We start from the raw sequence: 24,505 nt of genomic DNA, 5'->3' as shown, positions 1-24,505 counted from the left end.
GTGTACGATAGTCGGCGTCGTAGGCTGAGAAAAGACAAGGGCGGAAGAGCGACTTCGGGCGTGCGGAGTTCTCGGGCCCAGTGAGGAAATCAACGGAGCCGTGGAGGCGGTCTCCTTCGACGATACCTTGGGAATACTGCGAGAGGTGGTCGGAGAGGGCCTTAAAGAGGACCGGACGATACCGGTTTGTTCAGAAGAGATGTACGAAGTCATCGCGGACTTCAGTCCAGGGCTCGAGTCGGATCGGACGGCACGGGTTAACACGAAGTACAAGACTGTGGACCGGAAGGTAAGGCCAGTCGCGACACCCTTACCAGAGGGCAGCAAGTTGCGAATCAAGGGGGTCGCGTCGGACCCCAGTTTACGAGATTCGGCCTGCATAGGGCAACCTTCACCGACAGAACGCTACGGGAGCTCAAAATCGGTGGGGGCAGGTTCCTACTGCCGACGGAAGAAGACCGGTTTCGGAGAATGCTCGGAAGGCACGGGAAAGCCTTCGCATTCTCACCGGAGGAGATCGGGTGCGTAGACCCGACAGTCGTGAAGCCGATGGTGATATTCACGATCCCGCATGTGCCGTGGAATCTCAAGCCAATTTCGGTACCGAGAGCTCACATCCCGGAGCTGATGGAGCTATTGAGGCAGAAAGTCGATATGGGCATCCTCGAACCGTCGAGTGCCCCGTACTCGAACCGGTGGTTTACCGTACCGAAGAAGAACGGGACGTTGCGCTTCATTCAAGACCTGCAACCGGTCAACATAGTGACCATTCGGAACGCAGGAATCGGACCAATGATAGACGAGTTCGTGGAGGCCTTCGCCGGAAGGTCGATCTACTCGGTCGGTGATCTGTACTCAGGATACGACTAGTTCCAACTAGCCGTAGAGAGCAGAGACATTACGACGATGCGGACTCCTCTCGGCCTAGTGTGGATGTGTACCCTGCCACAAGGAGGGACAAACTCGGTGGCCCACATGGTGAATGCGATGAACAAGGTGCTGAGGGATTGTATCCCGGACATCACCATGCCATTCTTGGACGACATCCCGATCAAGGGATGTCCGGTGGAGAAAAAGGACGAAACGATCGGACCGGACGGATGCCGGAAATTCGTGGCGACACACATTGACGACTGCGAGAGGGTGCTGCAGAGGCTAGAGGACGTGAGGCTCACCTTCTCCGCGGAGAAATAGGAGATCATGGTCGTCGGACATCTATGCGGAGCGTATGGTCGGAAACCGTCTCCGGCTAAGGTGGAAGCCATCTCCGCTATGAAGCCCGACTGTGACTCGGTCACGGAACTACGGAGGTTCTTGGGAGCATGCGCGTTCTACCACATATGGATCCCGCATTACGCCCACGTTGCCGAACCGCTATACGGGTTGCTGAAAAAGGGGCGAAGATTCGAGTGGCGAGACGAGCATACGGAGTCAGTCCGGAAGATGAAGGAGGCTCTTGCTGTAGCTCTGGCGCTCCGGAAGGCTGTCTACGAGAAAGGCATTCCCATCTACATAACGGTAGATACAAGTCCGACCAGGATCGGATGGGTCGTCAACCAAGAAGATGAGGACGGCATTCGGTTCCCAATCCAGTTCGGTGCGAAGGTCCTCAACGAGCGACAGCGAGGATACGCCCAGGTTAAACGCGAACTCTGGGGTATCGTTTCGGCAGTGAAGGCCGATAAAGACTATTTGATCGGGACAGAGGTGATTATCGAGACGGACTGCCTGCCGATTCTCGGCATGGTTTCCGGATGCGCAACCCCGGACCTGGCAATGCTCAGGTGGATAGCGTACATCAAGTCCCTGGATCCAGAAATACGACACATTTCCGGGAAAGACAATGCCATGGCCGACATGCTTTCGAGGGCGCGATTCGACGACGAGGGCGGCATGGTTTCGGAGGACGAGGAAGTCGGCGTGGACTTCTTCGAGGCGGGTTACGTAACAACCGAAGGGGGGAGCACTCCGGCGCTTAACGATTTCAACGAGAGCAAGTACGACGGGGAGTGGCTGCAGTTGGGGGATTCTTGAGGACGATGACGCCGGACGCGTCATGGACAAAGGAAGAGGCCAACCGGATCCAGAAGAAAGTGTACCGATTCTTTCTCCGGGACGGATACTTGTGGAAGCACCCGAAGAAAAGAAACGACATCCCGCTCCGAGTAGTGGCGATGAAGGAGGAACGGGAGGAGTTACTGAAAGCCTACCACGACAGCCCCTGGGCTGGACACCGTGGAACGTGGGTCACGTTCGAGAAACTAAAGGGGAAGTACTGGTGGTCGGGACTGTACCGGGACGTGCATCGGTTCGTGACGACTTGTGAGAGCTGTCAGATACACTCCATAGTCCGACATCGGGACGAGCTTCACCCTACATACCCTCCGGCCATCCACTTCAAATGGATGGTAGATTTGGTGACAATGCCGATGGGCGTAAGGCAGATGCGATATCTGGTGCTGGCCCGGAAGGACCTGACGAACCAGGTGGAAGGCCGAGCCCTGCAGAACAAAACAACCACGGTCGTGTGTCGGTTCCTGATCGAGGACGTGATATGCCGGTACGGGTGCGTCAGAAAGATCGTGGCTGACCGCGGGGAGTTGGACGCCGAAGAGGCCGAGGAGCTGTTCGACCGGTTAGGGGTCAAGCTCTTGCTCACCACAGCGTACAATCCGGAGGCAAACGGGAAGGTGGAGCGCGGGCACGGACCGATCGTCAAAGCGCTAGTCCGGGCGTGCGAAGGACAGGTCGGGAACTGGCCACGACTGTTACCCTATGCCTTGTGGGCGGACCGGACAACGCACAGTTCGGTAACCAGGTTCATGCCATCAGAGCTTATGTTCGGACAGAAGCCGATCATGCCGATGGAACGGACGATCTCCTCTTGGGCGGGCAACAGTAGACTGGAGAGACGAGATGAGTCGGGAAGAACTGCTAGCGGCGCGTATACGACAGCTCGAGCGGAGGCTAGAGGATGTGGAACGAGCGGCGGAGAGACTTCGGACGGCGAGGATGAGGAACAAAGCCCGGTTCGACTAAACGCACCGGCTCCGACCAAAGAAAATCGAGGAAGGCGACTTGGTGCTAGTCTATGACAGCAGCCTCGATAACCAGCACCGGGCAACACGGAAGTTTGCAAAGCGGTGGTTCGGGCCTTACGTGGTAACGAGCGCCAACGACAACGAGACGTATCACCTGGCAGAACTCGACGGTACGAGGATGGCGATACCGGTGGCGGGGAAGCGGATCAAAGCGTTCAAGAAGCGCCACGACGGCGAACCGAACCTAAGAGGCCTGGGCAGTGACGACGAACAGTCCGAAACGGAGGACGAACCGATGGACGAAGAACCGGAACTCGGGCCGGTTTTCTCCAACTAGAGCACAATTTTGGCTCATACCGGTGGATGCGCGGTTAGGTGGGGGCGGATGTCGTGAAGAAAACCGTCCCTTAGCGCAATTGGTGCTTAGAGAGCGTGAACCGGCTCTTCACGCGTGCGCGCCCTTTAATGTATATAATAGGGAATTAGGTACATAGGCATATCCGGGGGTAGTTAGATTTGGTAGGTAGGAAGTAAATGAGGGAGACGGCTCCCTTCCTTAAGCTATAAAGGAGAGGGAGACGCGGGGAGAAAGGATCGCGCATTAAGGAAGACGAAGTGCTGTCGGACCGTAATCGAACGTTTCTCCTCTGTTCGTTCTCCATCACTCTTCTCTGCAGGGTTTCGGGAGGCTCGCGCTGCTTCAAGGAACGCCCGTGTGCTTCCGGTAGCACTTCCACCCTTTTCTCCTTTTGTGCGCAGACGAACAGGCATCGACATCTGTTCGCCGGCCTGTTCGGTTGTAACCGGTCGCGTGCTCTGTTGTGTATTTGATATTCGTTAATATACAAACACTTGTGTCTCCCTGTCTCTGTGTCCATCCGCGTCTTTTGTGTTGACGGGTCGTGCCCCCTGTGTTTCTTTGCTCTTTGGTTCAAGACCCCGGTGGTCCCGCCTCGTTTCTCCACGCACACGCGTAGCAACGCGACAACGTATACTTCGTAAGCTCAAGCTCTCCATTAAACCTGAGTGCTCTTCCTTCTGTTCTGTCTTTTTACAGACTTGTACCATCTCGTCTTCCTCTACGGTAACGTTGATAGAGGCAAGTGAGTCACAGATCTCTTTGATCTGGGCCATGTAATCCGCTACCGACATGTCCTTCTGTCGGACATTGCTCAACTCCTGTCGGAGTTGCAGCTTCCGGGCTATTGTGCTCGCGTCGAACACCTTCTTCAGGTTCCCCCAAGCCTCCTTCGGCGTCTTGGCGTCTCGGATGTGGCTCAGCAGCTAGTCTCCGACACTGGACGCGAAGCAGTACATCACTCTGCTTGCCGATTGTTCCCACACTGGGAAGTCCTTATGTGCCGCATCAGGTGATGTTTCGTTGGCTCCTTCGACGAAACTCCAGTAGCCATGCCCATGCTGGTACTAGTGCATCTTATACGACCAAGATGCATAGTTGGATCTGTCGAGTTTCTCCACGGGGAGCGAGCTAGCCATCCCTCTATCCATCACTTCTCTGTCTGTTGTTTTACGACCTGTTAGGGTTTACTGTCAAGCGTTTGTCGGTTGCAGAGAAGGTTCTCAACCCTCGCGCTCTGATACCATGTAAACGATTACTTGCGGAAGCGTTAGAAGTAGAGAAAGTAGGGAATACACAGAGTACGCGGGAGAGACAGAGAGAGCAGAACGTAAAAGCTATGTTCAAAAACGATATATGCCTCTATCCTTTACAATTGTGTTCAGTAGCACTATTTATACAAGTCCTCATGGGACTGATAGAAGAACCGCGTACTGCAATGCTCAAACGATCTTCTGACATTTACTACGAGACTATAATTGCCTAGTAGTCTAAACTAATATTAGGCTTTCGGTTACCGATTGGACCCGGCTAACCGGTTCCCCAGCTCACCGGCTCTGTTGCTTGCCGGCTCAAGCTTATTCAACCGATCCGGCCCTAGTTGAGCTTGCCGCTTCAACAGACATCCAGCCCCACCACATGGTGCCATGCATGCCAAAGCATCTAGCTCGTGTTTGTTGGTTGTAGAGTGTAGAGTGTAGCGTTGAAGGTAGGAGACAAAGTAAAAGATGTCTAGTCACTCCATAAGCCCTTGCTAATCCACGAATTTTGCCCATTTATTTATGCGAACATTTTAGAGTTTGGGATGACAATAATTCAAATAGATTGCCATCAACATATGCACATAATTTAATCTTAGAACGTGAAGTAGTTACTGGTGGATCTTGAGCAGTGGAATCTTCCATGAGTAGGAAGAAGCAACCATGGTTGTTAGGTACGTTAGGTACGGTACGGATACCATACGTATATAACGTATTAATACCCGTATAGTACCTCCCAATTTAAAAATACGTTTAATACGTTTTCTTAATATGTTAAATACTTATAAAATACGTATAGTACGTTAAATACTTTTAGAATTTAAAAAACATCCATGTTTACACAATTTTGTGATGTACAATATAGTTCTACATCCTAAAATGCATATATAAGACACTTACATTTCACATCCTAAAATACTTGTAGTAATATGGATGTCGACATTCCCTTATTCTATAAATCAGTGTAAGTGTGTATCACGATGTTCTACTTCAAATTGTAATTATTTACAATGATGCCTTCATAGATTGAGGAATCGTCTACGATTATCACACTCATGATAGGTTTCTCTTTTCTGCGTTTTCTTCTTCCTCTTCTATCTTTTGCGATTATCACACTTAGAGTCAGTACAAGTTTATGTCTTCTTTTCTCTCTTCTTCTTCATCTTCTTAATCATCGTCTCTTCTATTCTTCTTTCTTCCTTCCTTTGGCTTCTTTTTCACTAAAATCTTTTTTTTCTTTTGCTTTTTGTTGGGGTTTTACTTACATTTTCTTTATAAATACGTATTATACCTGTTTTTTTATAAATACGTTAAATACTGTATTGGACAAATGTACATGATATTTGACTGAACAACATTGAGGTATAGTACGTACTAGACAAATGTTAAATACGGGTATGTAAACAACTATGGAAGCAACTGACTTTTGCATTTTCAAGCACAGAGGCCGAATACGAGGGCGTGATTTGTGGCTGTATGTGAAGCCATATGGCTCAAGCGGATTTTGAAGGATCTGGGAGTTCCCATCAAGGATCTGACTCCCCTTTATTGCGACAACTTGAGCAATATTCATCTAGCTCGGAACCTAGTGTTCCACGCACGCACAAAACATATCGAAGTGCACTATCACTTTATTCGAGAGCGCATTCAAGCTGGAGATGTCGTCCTTCAACATATCAACATGAATCTTCAGACAACCGACATCTTCACCAAAGCCCTAGGAGCCGACAAGCTTCGGCAATTCATGTCAGACCTTGGACTAACAATCCTTGACTTGTCTAGCTTGAGGGGGAGTACAAACCAAACACTGTCTGAACAGGATACCAGCCGAAACAAACATCCACCGAAAGGAGCCAATCCAAGTTGAGCTTGAGGGGGCGTGTTGAGAATCAAGCTCAACCTAGTCTAGTGTGTGAACACACCCTTTGAGAATCCATGTACACTCAAAGGTCAAAAGTCACCACTACTTTTGTGGCATTAAGTATGTGTCATAGAATCATATTCTATGACACATAACTAATGAGTTTCCACATTCCCCATGATCGATGAGCTTTAGTGGTTAATGAAGAGAGAGGGTGACTACATAAAGCACCCTCCTCTTACTTTGTAATGTGCCAGTTAATCTCTTTTGTAATATACATTTTCTTGAGTATTCTATATTCTATCTATGTTGTGTCTCTCTCCTCTCCTCTTCTCAAACACACAACACACATCTCTAACCTATTCCACTGCACAGAATCATACCACGAATCTTTTACCCTTCTTATAGAAATACATCGACATTAGGTTGATTTCAGATCCATGGTCGATCAGAGCCACCACTGGTTCTTTCACATCCCCGATTCAGACGGGGGTCTCCATTGCCGCTCTTGCCCAATGCGGCTTTGTGTCGTAACTATCCGTAAATGCTTCCTCCATTGCCACCTCTTCTATGTGGGCCGCCTTCACCTTGACTGACTTCTCCGACTCTGGCTCTGTTGAGAAACGCTTCCTTTTTACGAGGTTGATGATGGAGTCATGGAACTCTTTCGTCGTTATTCCAAGCACTTCTCGTACCGAGAATTCCACCCAACAGTCGAGGATCCTCTCCTCCAAGACCTTCCGTAGGTCTGTCGTCTTCTCAATTTCTGAGCTCAGTCGGAAGCTCAGAAATTTCACTTTTGCTTTCTCCTGCGAGCTGACCTGAACCCTGTTGCTTCTCTTCGGTCCGCTCCGAGAGATTCTCATAAGTTGTTGCCTTGAGATTCTTAGTGTTGTATTTCCTCTCGATTATAATGATTCTTTTTCTCGGGGTTTGTGGACCCCCGTGGTTTTTTCCCTTTCGGGGTTTTCCACGTAAAAGATCTTGTATCTCTGTACTTGTTTGTTCTGCCTTCTCGTTTTTTTGTCTGTGCACTATCTATCTCGATTCTTTGCACCCGAACATTCGAAGTGAAACTGGTTGTGGTCGGTCACGGTCCCAACACTTCAATGCTCATAACTGAGCTATGACATTAACTCCCAAAAATATGCCTATCTACTAGGTTAGGATCGTAGGCCACTAACGACCTACCGATTACACTAAGATCTGGACACCAATCCGATGAGTCTACGATCCGGGGCCTCACCGATTGGTCTTGCTTACCCAACCGAACCGGCCTGGCATGTTGAGCTTGTCCAGTCAACACCCCTTATTGGAAGGTTTAACTGATTCGGACATGTCGACTAATGTGGATACCAACCGATCCACGTCTAGATATGTTATGACTTATGCAGGGGGATCTGTCTCGAGACAAGGGAGCAATTCAGGTCTAAGCGCTTAATTGGCGTGCCGAAGCACCTCTCCTCCTCAAGGCGTTCAAACTTTCATGTTTGTGTCCACGTCCCCCTTCTTGTTGTGCATTCACGCGTCTTGAGACAAGCAATTCGGGTCCACGCGCTTAATAGGCGTCCCGAAGCACCTCTCCTCCTCAAGGCATTCAAACTTTCATGTTTGTGTTCGTGTGCCCCCCTTGTTGTATGTTCTCGTGTCTTGAGACAAGGGAGCAATTCGGGTGTCCAAGCACCTCTCCTCCTCATAAAGTTGTTCGAACTTCCGTGTTTGTGTTCGTGCCCCCTTCCTTGTGTGTTTGGTCATCTTGTGGTGAAAGAGCGTTTCGGGCATGCCCATGCACCCCTCCTCCTCATGAAGGCGTCTGAGTGTCCGTGAATGTGGCTTTTTCCTTTCCTCGTGTGTTTGCCTTGTGTGCTCGTCTTTCCTTATGCACGCGTCCATCCACTAGTGCAGTGAGCTCCAAAGTTCGATGAGTTGTGGTCAACGAAAGCCTTCAGCCTTCAGCCCAACAAGTACTCTTCATTGACAAGCAAACCTCGGGTCTTCTCCACCCCTCCTTACTCCCTAGTCCGAGTAACACACTCACGCGAAACTTCGCGACACCGTGTGTGCCAAAGCATCTAACTCGTGTTTTGTTGGTTGTAGAGTGTAGCAAGGAAGGTAGGAGACGAGGCAAAAAATGTCTGGTCGCTCCACAAGCCCTTGCTAATCCATGAATTTTGCCCATCTATTTATAGGAACATCTAGCTCGGAATGGCAGTAATTCAAATAGATCACCATCAACAAATGCACATAATTTAATCTTAGAACTTGAGCGGTGGAATCTTCCGTGAGGCGACAATTCCCAGAGTGTGGCTCGATGACCATGTGCCCAATCTGTGTGCAATTTGGTGCCCCAATAATAAGTCTAGAGTATGATGGCTAGATGTGCCTTCCTCCGGGAAGGATGTTTGAACTCTTTTTTTTATGTGTGAAAGACAAATAGCACATCAAAATATGTATATGAAGAGATAAGTGTAGTAAAGAAAACACTCAGATTAGTCGGCCAAGGCAGGTTTACAAGTGGACCCTCCTCGAGAAGAGTGTGAGATCATTCATACATACAGAATCTAATTCTCTCTCAATCATGGAATCACATGGTTAACCGTGTTTTGGCCTTCCATGATTCCTGAAACAAAACGTGAATATATCAAATTCGAAACAAAAATGCTTCGTCTTTTCATTGTTTGAATTCGTTGGAAAATCTAAATCTCCTTCCGCGGGCCACGGAAGAAATTCATGTAGGAATCGAATCTCTGCAGCGATGGAGTCCATGGCCATGGACATGAATCCTCATCTTTCTTCTCCAAGTGCACACGTTTCACCCTCTGCTTGTCACTTCTTTGACGATGACGATGACGATGACCACCACCACCACCACAATCATCTACCAGTTGTTTCCCTGGCCCAGATCAAGCTATCGTTTTCTTCTCGCCTCCATGCACTTCGCAAACACGAAGATCTCGCCTATTCTTCTCTGATGAACGAGGTCAGCTCTGGTTCTTCTCGCCTCTCCAAACGCCTCAAGGTTGTTGTCCACTCACCGATCCATTCATTCCTTGAAATATTTCATCCATCCATTTCATTCATTCATTCAGCGGAACCATGTTTAGCAGCTTTTTCTTTCATATAGCAAGTTTCCTGGTTGGTTGTTTCATTCATCAGACTTATATTATTTCACAGGTATTGCGATCATTTATTTTCTCAGGAGTCTTTAAGTCTAAATTTATCAGAGACTTAAACAACTATTTCCGTTCTCAATAAATATTAACTTCTATATTACTTTGTAATCGAGCAACACATACACTGTATTATCCAAGGTTTAGATTTCTTCTGGATCCATTTTAAGTTTTGCAGGTTTCTGAAGTCGGATCATCTCCTTGTATTTGTAACCGAATGTTTGGTCTATTTTCGTACATATATGTACATTTTCTACCTTGTTTTAATGATTGATCAAGATGTCTACATATGGTTTCCAAAGCTTTCTTCTGATTCTTAGGTTTCCTTTCTCAAGGTTGTCCACCTGGTCTTTGATATGTCATCGTCTAACTTTTTCCAAAAATTATAAGCTTCTTCCACTTCTTAAAGTCTTAGTATTCTTTGAAGCTAGAAGTAATTACGGCTTCTGGCTAGTTTTTCTTGGCTTAAATTTCAAGATTATGCACTGTTTTTCTTCCTTTTATGAATATAATCTTTCATTTGGTTTTAACCAATGTCTAAATATCAGGCTTCTCACCTGCATATTGTAATACTTCTTCATTTTCTCCACTCTTCGTTTTTAAATTCTTCTTCTACATTTCTCTTCATTATTTCATATCCTTCACTGAATTGCTCGACATACATACAAGTCCTGGACCTCTGCATATCGATAACAATTCCCTTTAATGACCCTGAATTCAAGTATTATCTCTGGCACCTTAAATTAACATTATCTTTGTCTCCATCATCTGCTGCTGAGTTGTTGTTCTCTCATCGAGCATAATGTATTCCTTGTCTGACGTCTTAATGTCGTAAAGCTAACGGTAATCGAGAATACATTCATCCTAATTTTTTAATTTTCTTCACATGTTCATCCTTTCAGCTCATGTTTTTTTGTAGCAAAGCTAATCTTAATCGAGCACACATTCTGCTTCCGGGTTTTCAGTAATACAGCTAATATTAATCACATTGCTCTTCATTTTTAAATTTTTCTTATGTGTTCAAAACCTCCCTTTTTACTGTTCTTCATCATAGTTCTTCATTTACATTTCTCCCAGTCAAGGTGGCATAATACTTTCATCTGATTTTTATCTCTCGGTGATTCAACTCTTAGATGTCTTCACCGACATTTCCCCCCTTTGAAGTGCAACACAATGAGTCCCTACTCATTGTGATTTGGTTGTCATGACTATCTGATTCACGATGGTATTTACACATATAATATTGCATTTCTCTTCATGATCTGGATTTTCTTCACTTAATATTGCATAATTGCTTCACAAACCAGTCCTTGATTGTTCTAGGGATTCGGCTCTTCAAGCCTATCATACTGTCTCTCTTCATTATCTTAATCACCTGTCCCCGTTTCCCACATAGGATAAGTCTTCTCCACAAAATTGTTGTCAATTCTTGCTTTAGGATAATTCTTCTCCTCATAATTGTTTTATATTTCTTCTTCAATTTCTACGGTTACAAGAAACTGGGTTTTCTTATCATCAGCTCTTTTTTCAAAAAACGGGTTAATTAATCCTTAACAGGTGGAACTCCAGTCCTGTGCTCAGCAAATCCAGATGTTGGATCAAGATCTTGCAGATTTCAAAGAAGGCTTATCTGAAATTCAGGTTATAAAATTTCTGAGCTGACAGTTGTTGCGAATTCCACTATGTCAGAAGTACAGCCTTGATATAGCTAATCATCTCATCGTCAAACCTAAAAAATAGCGTAATCTCTATTAATTCATCATCAAAGACAACAGCCTAATTTCCACTAATTTCATCATCAGACCACAGCCTCATTTCAGAAAATCTCTTCATAAAAAGAGAGAGACTTCATTTCATAGTGAAACAACCGAATCTCAGTTAATCAATCAGAAAGAAAAATAGCCTTATGAAGGCTCATTCTAGTTCATTCTTCCTAGATAATGAGTCTTTTCCACATATATACATTCTGAGTTTTAATCATTCTGTCTGAGCAGAAAGAGTGTGAAGAATTAGCTTGTAAATCTCAGAAGACCACATCTCAGTGTAAGTTCTTTTGCCATAACTACATACAGCAAGAGAGTAATTAGACTAATTCTCTTGCAGAAGAAACTTGTGAACCATTATATTAACAAAGAATATTCTCTTACAGATATTGTGAAAAAATGTATTGGGGAAAAATATATGTGTTTTGATTAATATAACATACATTTGCATGATAGAAATGATGTTATTACAATGTGTTAAGAGAGTAGTATAAATTTTCGTATATCGCAGATACTATGAAGATGCTTCCTGGATTGATAGAGTCTGTGGAGAAGGACATGGAGAAGCTCAGAACTCTTCATTTCTCACGTCAACTTGATAAATAAGAGGAATAGAGGTCTGGATGTCTTCAGCATCAATCAAACTTCCAAAGCTGCAAACGCAATGAGAGAAAAAGAAACCGACGTACCCCATGTCATTTCGTTGCTTATTGGTTTTGCAATCTCCATAACCATTCCTTTTGAAGGCTTATAGAGGTTGTGTGACCAAGCCGTAAATGTGCACACACACACATACACACACACACAGGTAATATAAGCAGTTACTATAAATTTGAGCTGAATTATGAGTTTCAAGACATTTTGGGATCCATGCTACATATCTATATCTATATCTATATATGTATATATAATCCCTTGAAGAATGAGATCAGCAATCCATGTATGTGCATTAAAAATGGTGAGGTAAGCCCTGTTATATACAAGTGTAGATCATTGAGCATGTGGCATGTACGTGTTTTAGAAATGGTGAGATAAGCCCTCTTTATATACAAGTGTAGATCATGAGCATGGTTTCCACATGGCCTATCTTCATGACTAATTATCCTCATATTTTTTATGACAAGATAAAATAACATCTACATAGTATCCTAGTGGTATGTGTTAAATGGATATAACTTAGAGATATATGAGGTACGAGGTTCAAATATCTTAATTTTGTCCTCAACAGCCCCTCTCACGCATAGACTAAGATCATGAAGACCAAGCTTCCTTCTCAACTTAAAGAATTCCTGTTTGGGCAATGGTTTGGTGAAGTGATCAACAACTTGATCATCTATCCTTACATTTTCCAAATCAATGGCACATTGGAATACATCAATGTTAAGATGTATCAAACAAATAGTTGGAAAATTAATCTATTTGACTAGTATAAGACCAGATGTCGCATTTGTGGTTGGCATAGTCTATTGGTCAATTAGTAGAGAAAGGTGTTGATGTGTTATTTAATAAATCCAGATGCACAAGTTCCTTCTTACTTGATAATACCATTCAGAAAAGCATTTTTAACATTCATTTGATATAAGTCCAGTTTAGAATTGTTTTCAAAGAAATGTCATTTTAGCTAGTTGTGAAAACATTTCCTCATAATCTAGACCATAAGTTTAAGAATAAACTTTGGCTATTAATCATGCTTTACACCCAAAACAACCATTAGAATTGAATTTAGACCTATATACCCATCTACAACTAATGACCTTTTTTCCATTTCGGTACTAACTCCAAGGTATCATTTTTGTGTAATGCATCAAAATTTGCTTTCATAGTATATTTCCATTTTCATTTCTCACATGTATCTTTAAAACAATTAGGCTCAACGTAATTACTAACTATCACCATGAAATGTTGTGTAATAAATATATCATATCGTAACCTTTGAACATGATTTCTTACTCTAGTCGACCTTCTCAATTCTAAAATGGATGCTCTAGGATTTATGTTTGTTTTGTAGGCAAAATCATCTTTTTTCCCATGTTCGCCATCCCCGTCTTCATTCATGTCCCTTGCCTCACTTCACAAAAGTATTTGCCTATCATACTCCAATGATTTCCAAAATTGCATCCCATCAAATTCTACATGTTTTAAAACATAAAATTTATCGTCAATTGCGTCATGACATTTATATCCATTTGAGGCGTTTTATTATTGAAGTATTGTTACCCATTATGATTGTTGGCATTTTGTCTATCAAAGTCATTCCATAAATGACAAGTGTCAACTTCAAACAAAATTGCACTAATACCCCACAATCAAGATACCAAGCATTATTTGCACTCTTACTAATAGTAACTACAAATGCATTTTCATTACATTCATTTTTATCCCATTCATCTACGTAACTAGAACACTTTAGATTAGAAGTTGAATGACCACAAAGATTATCCCAATTTTTTTGAAATTTGATCCCTCTTTGTATTGGTCATCTTCCTCTATTATTAATATTATAATTCACACTTGCCTATTTGTTTTCATTGTAGTTTTGTTGATTTTACTGTCTTCCATAAGCTAGATTTCTATCTTATCATTGTCATCCTCCTCTTCCACTTTGAACCTTGATTTTGATAGCATAAAAAGATGTTTCTTTATTCCAATCCTTACCATTCTGGGATGCACTTGTATTTTATTCCTCTAGATGCAACTTAGGTACCAAATCATCAAATGACAACATTCCAATATCGTAAATAGAAGTAACAAACATATTAAAGCTTGATGGCAAATCTCTCAAACACCCACCCACAATGCCATCATCATCTATATTACAATCTATCAATGGCAAATCATCCACAATTTATCTTACTTTTCCAACATAATCCATGATTGTAATATTTCTAAACATTTTTACGTTTTCTGTATTTGCTCTTTACATTGCATCTTCCTACCATATATGCAAATATCCTACGTGAAATGACTTGAATCTTTAAAGTTACAATTCACCAAGTAGCACACTTTATAAAACCTTTCCAAGTAGCTAGCCCTCATCTCTCTACCATCATGTACCAAAATCTACCATTTTGTGTGGTCTAAAAACAGTCAAGACATTGAACCTGATAAAAAAAATAGCAACAATTTCGAGCCATTCTACTTAATTCTCATCTCTGTTGTCATATCTAAATTACTCATTGTGTCAATGGTCAAAAAAGCATGGAGAACTACATCTTTGTACATTAAACTTGGCAAAAGAACTTCAACATCTTTCAAATATTTTTTACAGATTCTCAAGACAAGACACCTGCCAATGAAGAGAGTGATTATTAGCCTACCAAAACATAGAACAAATACACACCACATATGGTAATCTTCCAACACTGCTTTTACCTGGATAACAATTCCATCTGTGGCCATCTGCCGTTAAGGCTTCAAAAAAAGTTTCAATGCAGGAAATAGGCCATGTTCTATGGTCCATGAACGTTGTTCCCATGCTTTCTGTGCTTCAGCAATCAGATCCTCATCAATCTCCATATCCTCAATGTCTTCTTGTGAATCATTTAAACAAAAAAGAAAATGTATTCAGTATTACGACTTGCATGGTCCACATAAGAAAAACGCTCAAAACTGACATTGTAAATATATCTAAAAAAGCTCTAAAACAGTTTTCTTGGATCCAAACACTTTACAAATGGAAATAGGGTAACACATTTTACAGAGGGAAAATTTTTCAATCAGGTTACATGTACAGGGTAACACAGTTGAGCAATTAGTGCCATTTATTATCTATAATGTCCTATGATCCTTTACATATTATGTATTGCCTCAATAAAGATTTCCACTGAAAGAGTGATATACAAAATAGAGCTATTAAGGCCATTTATCATTTGTAATGTCCGACATACTCTAATGTTGCCCGAATATAGATGTGCCATCAATTACCACTTGGCTTCACATATGGGCTATATCAACTTTCTCGCTACATCTTCCACTGCCAAATGCCACATTATTTCTAGCTCTTATTGAAGGGGATGTAAAAAGCTATCAATACATGCATACAACCACAATATGTAACTAATCATCTGTGTGTATGTATATGAGATACATGTACACTCTTATATAGAAATAGAAGTTCAATGGAATTTTTTTAATAACCTTTATCACGTGCTTCTGGATTTGAGGATTTATTTTTTCCAACGCGATAAAAATCTAGCCCATTTTCAGATGGGTTTGGCAGCATTGTGGGATGCATGGCATAGCAGTCAGCTAGGGCAACGGAAAATGTTTCAAAGCATTCTTTTTCTGTATCCCAATCAATCTGTAACCCAAAGTATCAAATTCACAAATTTAAAACAATACAAAGAAATGATGAAAAGGGAAAAAAATCCATCAGTTACACAATTCCCCAAACTCAGCAGAAATTTAGGAAGACGATCCATGTCTGGGGTATATTGGTCCAGAATTATAGGAATAGTGCATACATTTCCATCTACATCAATGTCGAAAGAAAAGTACTCTCTCAGTATCTTAGCCTTTGCCAGTGTATTTAACCACAAAGCTTCCATCTATAAAAAAAATACGAATCACATGACACAGCTTTCACATTTCAATGCAATTGCCATGATAAGATAATTAGGTGCAATGTTCCTCATCAATTAGATTAATCAACACAGGCTATGAGGATACCTTCGCTATCTTATCTTTCGGTCCATCATTCTCAGTCCAGTTTCCTAAGCACTCGTCTTCATCGAGAGCTAATAGCATCAGCTCTTTTATTGGTGCAGGATTTGTCAAAAGCATGGCATTAAAATGGGAAAAATCTTCAGACGGCTTGTTGGTAGAGAAGTTCCTTACTGTAAGCCACAAAATAGTGCTTTGAAAAAAAGAGAGGCAAGGAGAGTACTCTATTTGGATAGAATTTCTAGCCTCGCACCTTAATTTGACCACATCAAATAAGTATAAGCCAGTCTTATATTGAGATAATGCAAAGGAATTATTGGTCATTCCAATGTATGAACAATTTTTTATCATGTCCAGAAGACCTACAATTCCATATGTTCCAAATGATCGTCAGTATCATTCATATTAATACACCATTGACTTGCATAAAACATAATAGACCTGCATGTGTATCCCGATCAATTGCAGCTAACAGTTCTTGTACACTTGTAAGATCTGCACCTTCTTTCAGATTTCGTCTCAGCTGTACAGCATGCCTGATGGTGAGAAACATAAAACCTTATTGCAGTCAGCTCTTTGTCATCGTCCATGGGATTTGCATCCTTTTTCTGCAGAAAAGCATGTAATCTTCCAGCTGGATTTGATGAATCTACACAAACTAACTTATTCACAGGTGTTTTCTGAATTTGCAGAGTTGCATTTCCTGCATATTGTTTATTTCTGTGCTCATCAGAATTTACAAGGCTATTTGTGATGCTTTCTAGAACTGGACAGTTGCATAGTTAAAAAATCCAAATGCATCACAGAAACAAGATTTTTTAATCTGGCAGCATTCCATCAATATGTTCTTATTATCTTAGCATGTAGAAGGCGATGGTATTGGTGATGATATTGAAACTAGATATTCTCAAAGTATAGATAAGCCTTCACGTAAAGATACCAAGGGTTCATAACTCCAGCGACTCATAACAGGCTGTGAGGGTATGATTTTCATATGCTGGCAACCATGGTTAAACTCACATACCAGCAAATAAAAAAATCATATCACAAGTCTCCAATGGATATGATTTTCTCTTATGCCAACAACCATGGTTAAGCTCACTTGAGAGTGCAGAAACAAACCATATCACAAGTCTCCAATGGATATGATTTTCTCTTATGCCAACAACCATGGTTAAGCTCACTTGAGAGTGCAGAAACAAACCATATCACAAGTCTCCAATGGATATGATTTTCTCTTATGCCAACAACCATGGTTAAGCTCACTTGAGAGTGCAGAAACAAACCATATCACAAGTCTCCAATGGATATGATTTTCTCTTATGCCAACAACCATGGTTAAGCTCACTTGAGAGTGCAGAAACAAACCATATCACAAGTCTCCAATGGATATGATTTTCTCTTATGCCAGCAACCAGAGTGCAGAAACAAACCATATCACCACAGAAACAAACCATATCACCAGTCCCTCCAATGTGCTCTAACTCCTCAATTGTAGAAAGAGGCATGGCCAAACAAGAAGATTTTACAAGCTATTTTCTAGTTCCAACTTTAAACCTCATTTCTACCACTTAATATTCGGGTGCAAACTTCATAATGTATTATGAGACAGGAAAAACATGAAATAGCAAACAGATGCCTATCTTTAGAGAGTTATGTGCATCAAAAGGGTTTTTGGCTGATATAACTGCAACAATTATGTGAAAAAAAGGTAGAATCTAATCCCACATCCCTTTATTAATGTATTACCTGAATTCAGTGTGGGGCTTGCCTCGCATTCCCCACGAGAAACTTGTGACGCTCCAGGGAGAGTAGTCTTCATAAATATGAAAATATTTCAATATCAAACCTAAGATCATTCCATGTTTGCAAGGTCAGTGATGCACCTGTGTGTAAAATGTCCGTCTAGCATTTGAGTTCATAAGTTTTGCCTCAACTGCCTTTTGGATACTATCTATCAAGATTTCTTGATTCAAGAAGCTCACCTGAATGATGTTTGTAACAGATAATGATGAATGTACATGTAAGCTATAAACACTGGCTGGCAAATACTAGATGTTCAAAGGAACAAATGATGTAAATTAATAAGCTACCTCTTTCTTGTTCGGATGAACGTTTACATCAACATGCTCAGTTGGCAAGCAAATAGACATGTACACAAATGGCTTTGAAGCTATTGGAAGAATTAGTGCGTAAACAACCTCAATAGCTTTTCTCAACGCTGAGCATTCTACTAGCCTCTCAGCCTCAAGGTCCACCATGCCAGAGAATGTCCAATGTCTGACTAAGAGTTTAGAGACCATGAATTTTTAATGTTTTCAAAAACCATAGTTCAATAACAAATAAGAAGAAGAATGTGATTTCAAGAATTAGCAACCCAAGAAGACGGAACAAGATATGACTGATTAAGTTATTATAGTACATTGTTACCATTTATGAAAAGCACAAACGAGGTCTTTTTGGCACTATAATTGGCACTTGAAATAAACCCCTCCATCTCAAATTGAGCTCGCAATGGATCATCATCAGAAACTGAGACTTTAATCAATTCCCGTGCAACACATGGTCCATACACAGCCCGGATAGCATCTACTCTTGTTAATGATGCTGTTGTATGAATATCTGCACGATACGATTTCCACCATGCTGGTAAAGGGGAGTTAATTCAATATTTCGTATAGAATGTACATCAATTCAAAAAGCAAATGGCCCCATGCTATCCACCTTTTTGCACAAGAAACTTGACTCCAATCTTGTGAGCGGCAAACTTGCTGACTACATCTAGTATTGGACCATATTCCTCTGTTGGGTTTTAAAGGCCTTTCTCCAAACAGCTACATTGTAGAACAAATTCTCTACCTGTAATAATGTTAGTTACACTTTCTTTCAAGAAATAAGTTAATTCGCCTAAGAAATAAGTTAATTCGCCTCCATTACGCTTTAACTCTTCTCTTTTGCTTCAACCTCTCTCATGGAGCAATTTTTGGTAAATTTTTCACAAGAAGTGAATCTTAAAGGAGTTAAATCATGGGATATCACGTTATGAAACATTAAGATCATTCATCGTATGTATGGATTAACTAATGCTCAACGAAGAAGAGGTCTTCTTTGACAATTCTCACAAGTTCTATCCAGGTGTAATGCATTATTGATACATGCACCATTAGATGAGAAGCTTTTGGATATCTAAGATCAATTGCAGGTTATTATTCCTCAGTTACAATGCCAAAGTTATTGTTATGCAAAGATGCGTCAACTGAAGGATGGGCTCATAGATAATCAATGTCAATCTCATTTGTTCTTCCAAGCGTTACATCCTACTTATGCTCGATCTAATGTGGTACATGTGAAGCAAGGGGATGAATTGATAGTGGATCCTACTACAATAATTGGCATATGTGTTCATTACTTTAAGGAGTTGATTGGCCCACAATTGTTAATGACAAATGAGGTGAGTAGAGCATGTCATGAGTTTTATGATGTGGTTGGATGTAGTGTGCATGACCTCATTAGTCATGAATTGGATGCACATTTCACTGAGGATGGGTGGACACGGTTTTAGGACATCTTCCTAGTGGTAAGAGCCCTGGTTGGGATGACTTGAAAAATGAACTTTTTAAGTGATATTCGAACATTTTTAAGGGGCCCTTAACTTTGATGTTTCAACATTGTTGGGATTCTGATTGTATGCCTCAAGCTTGGAAGGTTGATCTAATGAAATTAATTCTGAATGTGACATCTCCCGAGTCATTTCATCAATAGAGACCTATTTCTTTGATGGTGGGGTTGTATAAGCTATTTACAAAGGTCTTGGCAAATAGATTGCAAAATTATTTGTCAAAGTTGATACATCCCACCCATGTATGGTTTTATTGCATGTAGGAATATATTGCATAATGTGTGGAATGTTTAAATGGCCATGGATTATGCACAAAACACTCATCAAGAATTGATTATGGTGCAATTAGATTTGGAGAAAGCTTATGATGATGTTAATTGGTCCTTTGTTTTTGGGTTAATACATAAAATGGGCTTTGGACCACGTTCTCACCTCATATTTTTATTAGGACAAGATGCGGTGTCTCCAGTAATGCTTAATTGCGGAGTTACATTAGATATTGCCCTCACAAGATTTGTTCATCAAGGATGCCCACTTAGCCTATTGTTATAATTTGCTATTATTACTCATCCATTGTTAGTGTGTTATTAAGGCTTACAACAAATGGTGACATTGTGGGTCTACACCTTCCACCTAGAGGGCAACTAGTAGCACAAGCTTTGGCAGATGATTCTTTCCTGTTTCTACAAGCCTTGCGAATTAATCTTGAGAAGGGGATGCTTGTAGGGAACCAATTTGCATTGGCTCCCGGATTACATATTAATTGGGGGAAGTATCGTCTCATATCATGTACTGAAAGGGATTTGGAATGTTTAGGATGCCAAGGATCCGTGGTGAAGAAAGCCTTTATTTTTCGACAATTGGGGTATCCATTGGGAATGATTATTACAAATGATCAATTGATTGAATGGATGTCTAGTAAGTTAAGGGATAAGTTCATGTATTGGAAGTCACAATCTTGGTCATTTCATGTACGCTTGAAGGTTGTACAATTTATTATGGAATCCATGATATTATATTACTTGCCACAGTTGCCATGGACAAAGAAGTCATTGCATTCTGTTTTGCAATCTCTTCAATATTTGTTGTGGAAGGAGAGGGATAAGATGGGAATCACATGGGTTGTGTGGAATCATCTAGCAACCCCTAAGCGCTTGGGGGGAGCTGGAATATTGGACTTATATATGCATATGATGGCTCATAGATTTTCATTATTACAAGATATGTGTTCAAACTCACAACCATGGATATCTATTGTTCAATATTTCATTGAGAACAAGGGTTTAACACATGGGAAGACAACGATTAAGGCTTCATGGTGGCAATTACTAAATGGACGCATTTCACTTAAGATTCCGGACTCTTCATGTATTCAACACTTGGTTATCTCATGGCAAGAAGCCCTCTTTGTTATGTGTATGGAAGCCATCACCTAGTAGAGAGTGTTGAGAATTGAACTCAACTTCCCATAGAGATAGTATTCACGCTAGCCAGTGGACAACATACTAGGCTAGTTTTGTAATTAGTGGAAAGGGCACTTGCCCTAGATCAGTTGGTATTTAAACCAACCCTTTGTAACTTAGTTACTACTGGACGTAATATACAGTTTCTTGTTTAGAGTTCTCTCTCTCTCTCTCTCTCTCTCTCTCTCTCTCTCTCTCTCTCTCTCTCGTCTCACATGCACATACACACACACATAGTCCTTCTGTTGCACAAAATCACTCTCGTTTACTTACATGGTATCAGAGCGTGTGGTAGCTTGATCCAAGCCCATCATCTTTACGTGTGTTGTGCTCAGGCTCGTATTTAGAGAGAAACAACTGATTGCTGTAGCAATGATCTGCACAGTTCGCATCAAGAGTAGAAGAAGTTCGACAATGAACACTCATATGGGAAGCACTATTCCCACTGAGAAGCTTGATAGAACAAACTTCACATCTTGGGAGTACAAGATGCATCAATACCTTGTCGGACAAGGTTACTGGAGCTACATCGAGGGAGCCCACGAAATGCAACCCAACCCGACACACGCTGTCGTGAAGATTTTCGTCCACGAGCGGAAACCCAAGCAACGAGAGCCAAAGAGCGATGTGCAACGTTGCACACGTACATAATGTATTTGTAATAATAATAGGGGAAAAGGGTATGATGCTAGAAATGCCCCATAAGATCCCTAAGGTATAAAGGCGATGTGGTCTTGTGCGCACATCCACGCGCGAGAGAGAGAGAGAGGTACTATGCGGTACATAGGTACCTAGTTGTTTGTGAGGAGGTGGGAGTTAAGGGGCCATCAATCTCACCCTCCCCAAATCAAGGCAAATATCCCCTTTGAATGAAAGGGGATATTTCAGTCTCGTTTTTGTAAACGGTCTTCCCTCCTTGTGCTATAAAAGGAGAGGGAAGGCACCATTGTGAGGGTTGCCTATTTTGAGTGTGCGAGGTATACCACATAGGTCGAGCGTTAGGGTTAGGGTTTCTTCATCTTTATCTTCATCTTCGTCGGTTAGGGTTTCAAGTAGTCGTTTGGTGCGACCTACGCGGCCACCATTTTGTAATCGTTCATTTCGTTTTAATACATCTGGTTGTTCATCTTGTCTCCATCTCCCTCTTGTTCGATCTAATCTCGTGTTCATTCTTCTTCTTCTTGAGAAAAGCTTCCATTCCTTGTCCGATTCCTTCTCCTCTACTCCTTAGTCCAAGACCCCCGTGGTCCCGCCCTTCTCCACGCCGACTACATAGCGTGGGAGCAGGCTGCGAGTTGTGTGTTGTACTGCCTTGTGTCATGCGTTCAGGACCACATTCTTGGCTATATTCGAGATTCGAAAACACCGAAAGAAGCTTGGGTAAATCTCAAGAAGATTTTTGCGGCCAATACAGCTACACGAAAACTCAAACTACGACAAGAGCTAAACAACATGCAACAATGGGATATGTCGATCATCGGTTATACCTTGAAGATCAAGGAGCCATGTGATACCCTCAGATCGATCAATGTCATCATTGATAATGACGAAATGGTGCAAATATGCCTCAGCGGCTTAGCACCGCGATTCAACACGATCAAATCGGCCATTCTCGCAAGGGAGAACCCACCTTCCTTTTTCGACCTCCCATCGATATTACTGGTGGAAGAAAACCATGCCCGACAAAGGAGCAATGCATCGGATGGTTAGATGCTCTACTCACAGTCGGATGATGGAAGAGGATTCGGCCGAGGAAATAGAGGTCGATTCGGCCGAGGGCAACAGGGTCAATTGACTCGAAAACGCAACTATTACCAATGGCAAGACGATAGGAGCAATGCCAAAGAGTTCGGCAGAAGGGGAAACTATCCTGCCGGACCGAGCAATCATAACAACCCTGTAAAGAATCGATGGTGATTCTTGTGCAGTGGAATAGACTAGAGATATATGTTGTGAGTGTGTATGTGTGTGTGTATGAGAGAGAGAGAGAGAGAGAGAAACACAAGATAGATAGATTTTAACAATAGAATACTCAAGACGATGTATATTACAAAGGAGATTAACCGAACTAATTACAAAGTAGGAGGAGAGTGCTTTATATAGTCACTCTCTCTCTCTTCATTAACTACCAAAGCTCATGGGTCATGGGGAATGTGAAAACTCATTAGTTATGTGTCATAGAATATGATTCTATGACACATAGTTAATGTGTAGATAAGAGTGGTGACTTTTGACCTTTGAGTGCACACTCTCAAGGGTGTGTTCACACACTAGACTAGATTGAGGTTGATTCTCAACACGCCCCCTCAAGCTCAACTTTGGTCGGCTACTTCGGTTGATGTCTGCTTCGGCTTGTATCCGGTTTAGACGGTATCTGGTACATCCGACTTGTATCCGGTTTGGTCAGTATCCGGTTTTCGCTTGTACTCCCCCTCAAGCTTGGCAAGTCAGGGACCGTCAATCCAAGGTCTGACAAGAATCGCCGAAGCTTGTCGGCTCCTAGGGCTTTGATGAAGATGTCGGTTTTCTGAAGATTCGTAGTGATATGTTGAAGGTCGACATTGCCAGCCTGAACGTGCTCTCGAATGAGGTGATCTAGTGCACTTCGATATGCTTCGTGCATGCGTGGAACACCGGGTTCCGAGCCATATAAATACTACTCATGTTCTTGCAGTAAAGGGGAATTGGATCTTTGATGGGAACGCCCAGATCCTTCAATATCCGCTTAAGCCATACGGCTTCACATGCAACCACCGCGGCGCCCCTGTATTCGGCCTCTGTGCTTGAAAGAGCGACGGTTGGTTGCTTCTTGCTACTCCAGGAGATGGCTCCACTTCCAAGGGAGAAGATGAAACCAGAGGTTGATCGTCGGTCGGCTTTGTAGCCTGCCCAGTCGGCGTCTGTGTACCCCTCAAGTTGAATTGGCGTGGCCGACTTATAGAGAATGCCATAGTCCATCGCTCCGCTCACGTATCGTAGCACTCTCTTAGCACAATCCAAATGGATATCTCATGGCATTTGCATGGACTGGCTAAGAAGGCCGACCGGATAGCTCAGGTCTGGTCGAGTGATCGTGAGGTAGATAAGACTACCGATCAGTTGTCGATACTGAGTCGGCTCACACTTTGTGGTGCCAGAATTGGCATCTAGTTTGAGGTTTCGGTCGAGAGGTGTTGCCATAGACTTGCACTCAGTCATCCCGAACTTGTATAACAAGTTGAGAATGTAGTGCCATTGGGAGATCATAATCCCGGCTGGAGTCTGAATTACCTCGATGCCAAGGAAGTAGTGGAGCTCTTTCATGTCCGT

General features: G+C 42.3%; 1 protein-coding gene and 1 pseudogene across 2 annotated transcripts in view; one reads left to right on the top strand and one right to left on the bottom strand.

Moving 5' to 3' along the window:
• The first annotated feature begins 9,122 nt into the window (after window positions 1-9,122).
• Window positions 9,123-12,546, top strand: LOC147850781 (uncharacterized). Its single transcript, XM_087335430.1, has 4 exons — window positions 9,123-9,538; window positions 11,247-11,330; window positions 11,684-11,732; window positions 11,964-12,546. The coding sequence occupies exons 1-4, from the start codon at window positions 9,275-9,277 to the stop codon at window positions 12,056-12,058; spliced, it is 492 nt and encodes a 163-aa protein (XP_087191556.1). The 5' UTR covers window positions 9,123-9,274; the 3' UTR covers window positions 12,059-12,546.
• Window positions 12,547-14,564: 2,018 nt separating this feature from the next.
• Window positions 14,565-24,505, bottom strand: part of LOC147850780 (DNA mismatch repair protein MLH1-like) — a 41,621-nt pseudogene continuing 31,680 nt past the window's right edge. Inside the window, exons 6-16 of the transcript XR_015531633.1 lie at window positions 18,545-18,760; window positions 18,208-18,398; window positions 18,001-18,099; window positions 17,864-17,930; window positions 16,556-16,817; window positions 16,368-16,476; window positions 16,121-16,287; window positions 15,832-15,999; window positions 15,590-15,752; window positions 14,825-14,979; window positions 14,565-14,738 (exon numbers count right to left, since the gene is read on the bottom strand). The product of XR_015531633.1 is annotated as a DNA mismatch repair protein MLH1-like (transcript). The remainder of the gene's footprint in view (window positions 14,739-14,824; window positions 14,980-15,589; window positions 15,753-15,831; window positions 16,000-16,120; window positions 16,288-16,367; window positions 16,477-16,555; window positions 16,818-17,863; window positions 17,931-18,000; window positions 18,100-18,207; window positions 18,399-18,544; window positions 18,761-24,505) is intronic.

Source organism: Azolla caroliniana, unplaced genomic scaffold, assembly GCF_043228905.1.
Source record: "Azolla caroliniana isolate FFs.n. ecotype wild unplaced genomic scaffold, voAzoCaro1.0.p SCAF_20, whole genome shotgun sequence".
In the NCBI taxonomy this organism is placed as follows: Eukaryota; Viridiplantae; Streptophyta; class Polypodiopsida; order Salviniales; family Salviniaceae; genus Azolla; species Azolla caroliniana.
The sequence above is the reverse complement of the archived record's forward strand: the minus strand, read 5'-3'. Positions and strand labels throughout refer to the sequence as shown.

Bases quoted from the DNA above. Each gene is read 5' to 3' on its own strand.
- LOC147850781 (XM_087335430.1), top strand. From the start codon at position 9,275: ATGGAGTCCATGGCCATGGACATGAATCCTCATCTTTCTTCTCCAAGT. The intron at 9,539-11,246 runs GTTGTTGTCCAC...AATCCTTAACAG, and splicing joins GCCTCTCCAAACGCCTCAAG to GTGGAACTCCAGTCCTGTGC. The intron at 11,733-11,963 runs GTAAGTTCTTTT...CGTATATCGCAG, and splicing joins TCAGAAGACCACATCTCAGT to ATACTATGAAGATGCTTCCT.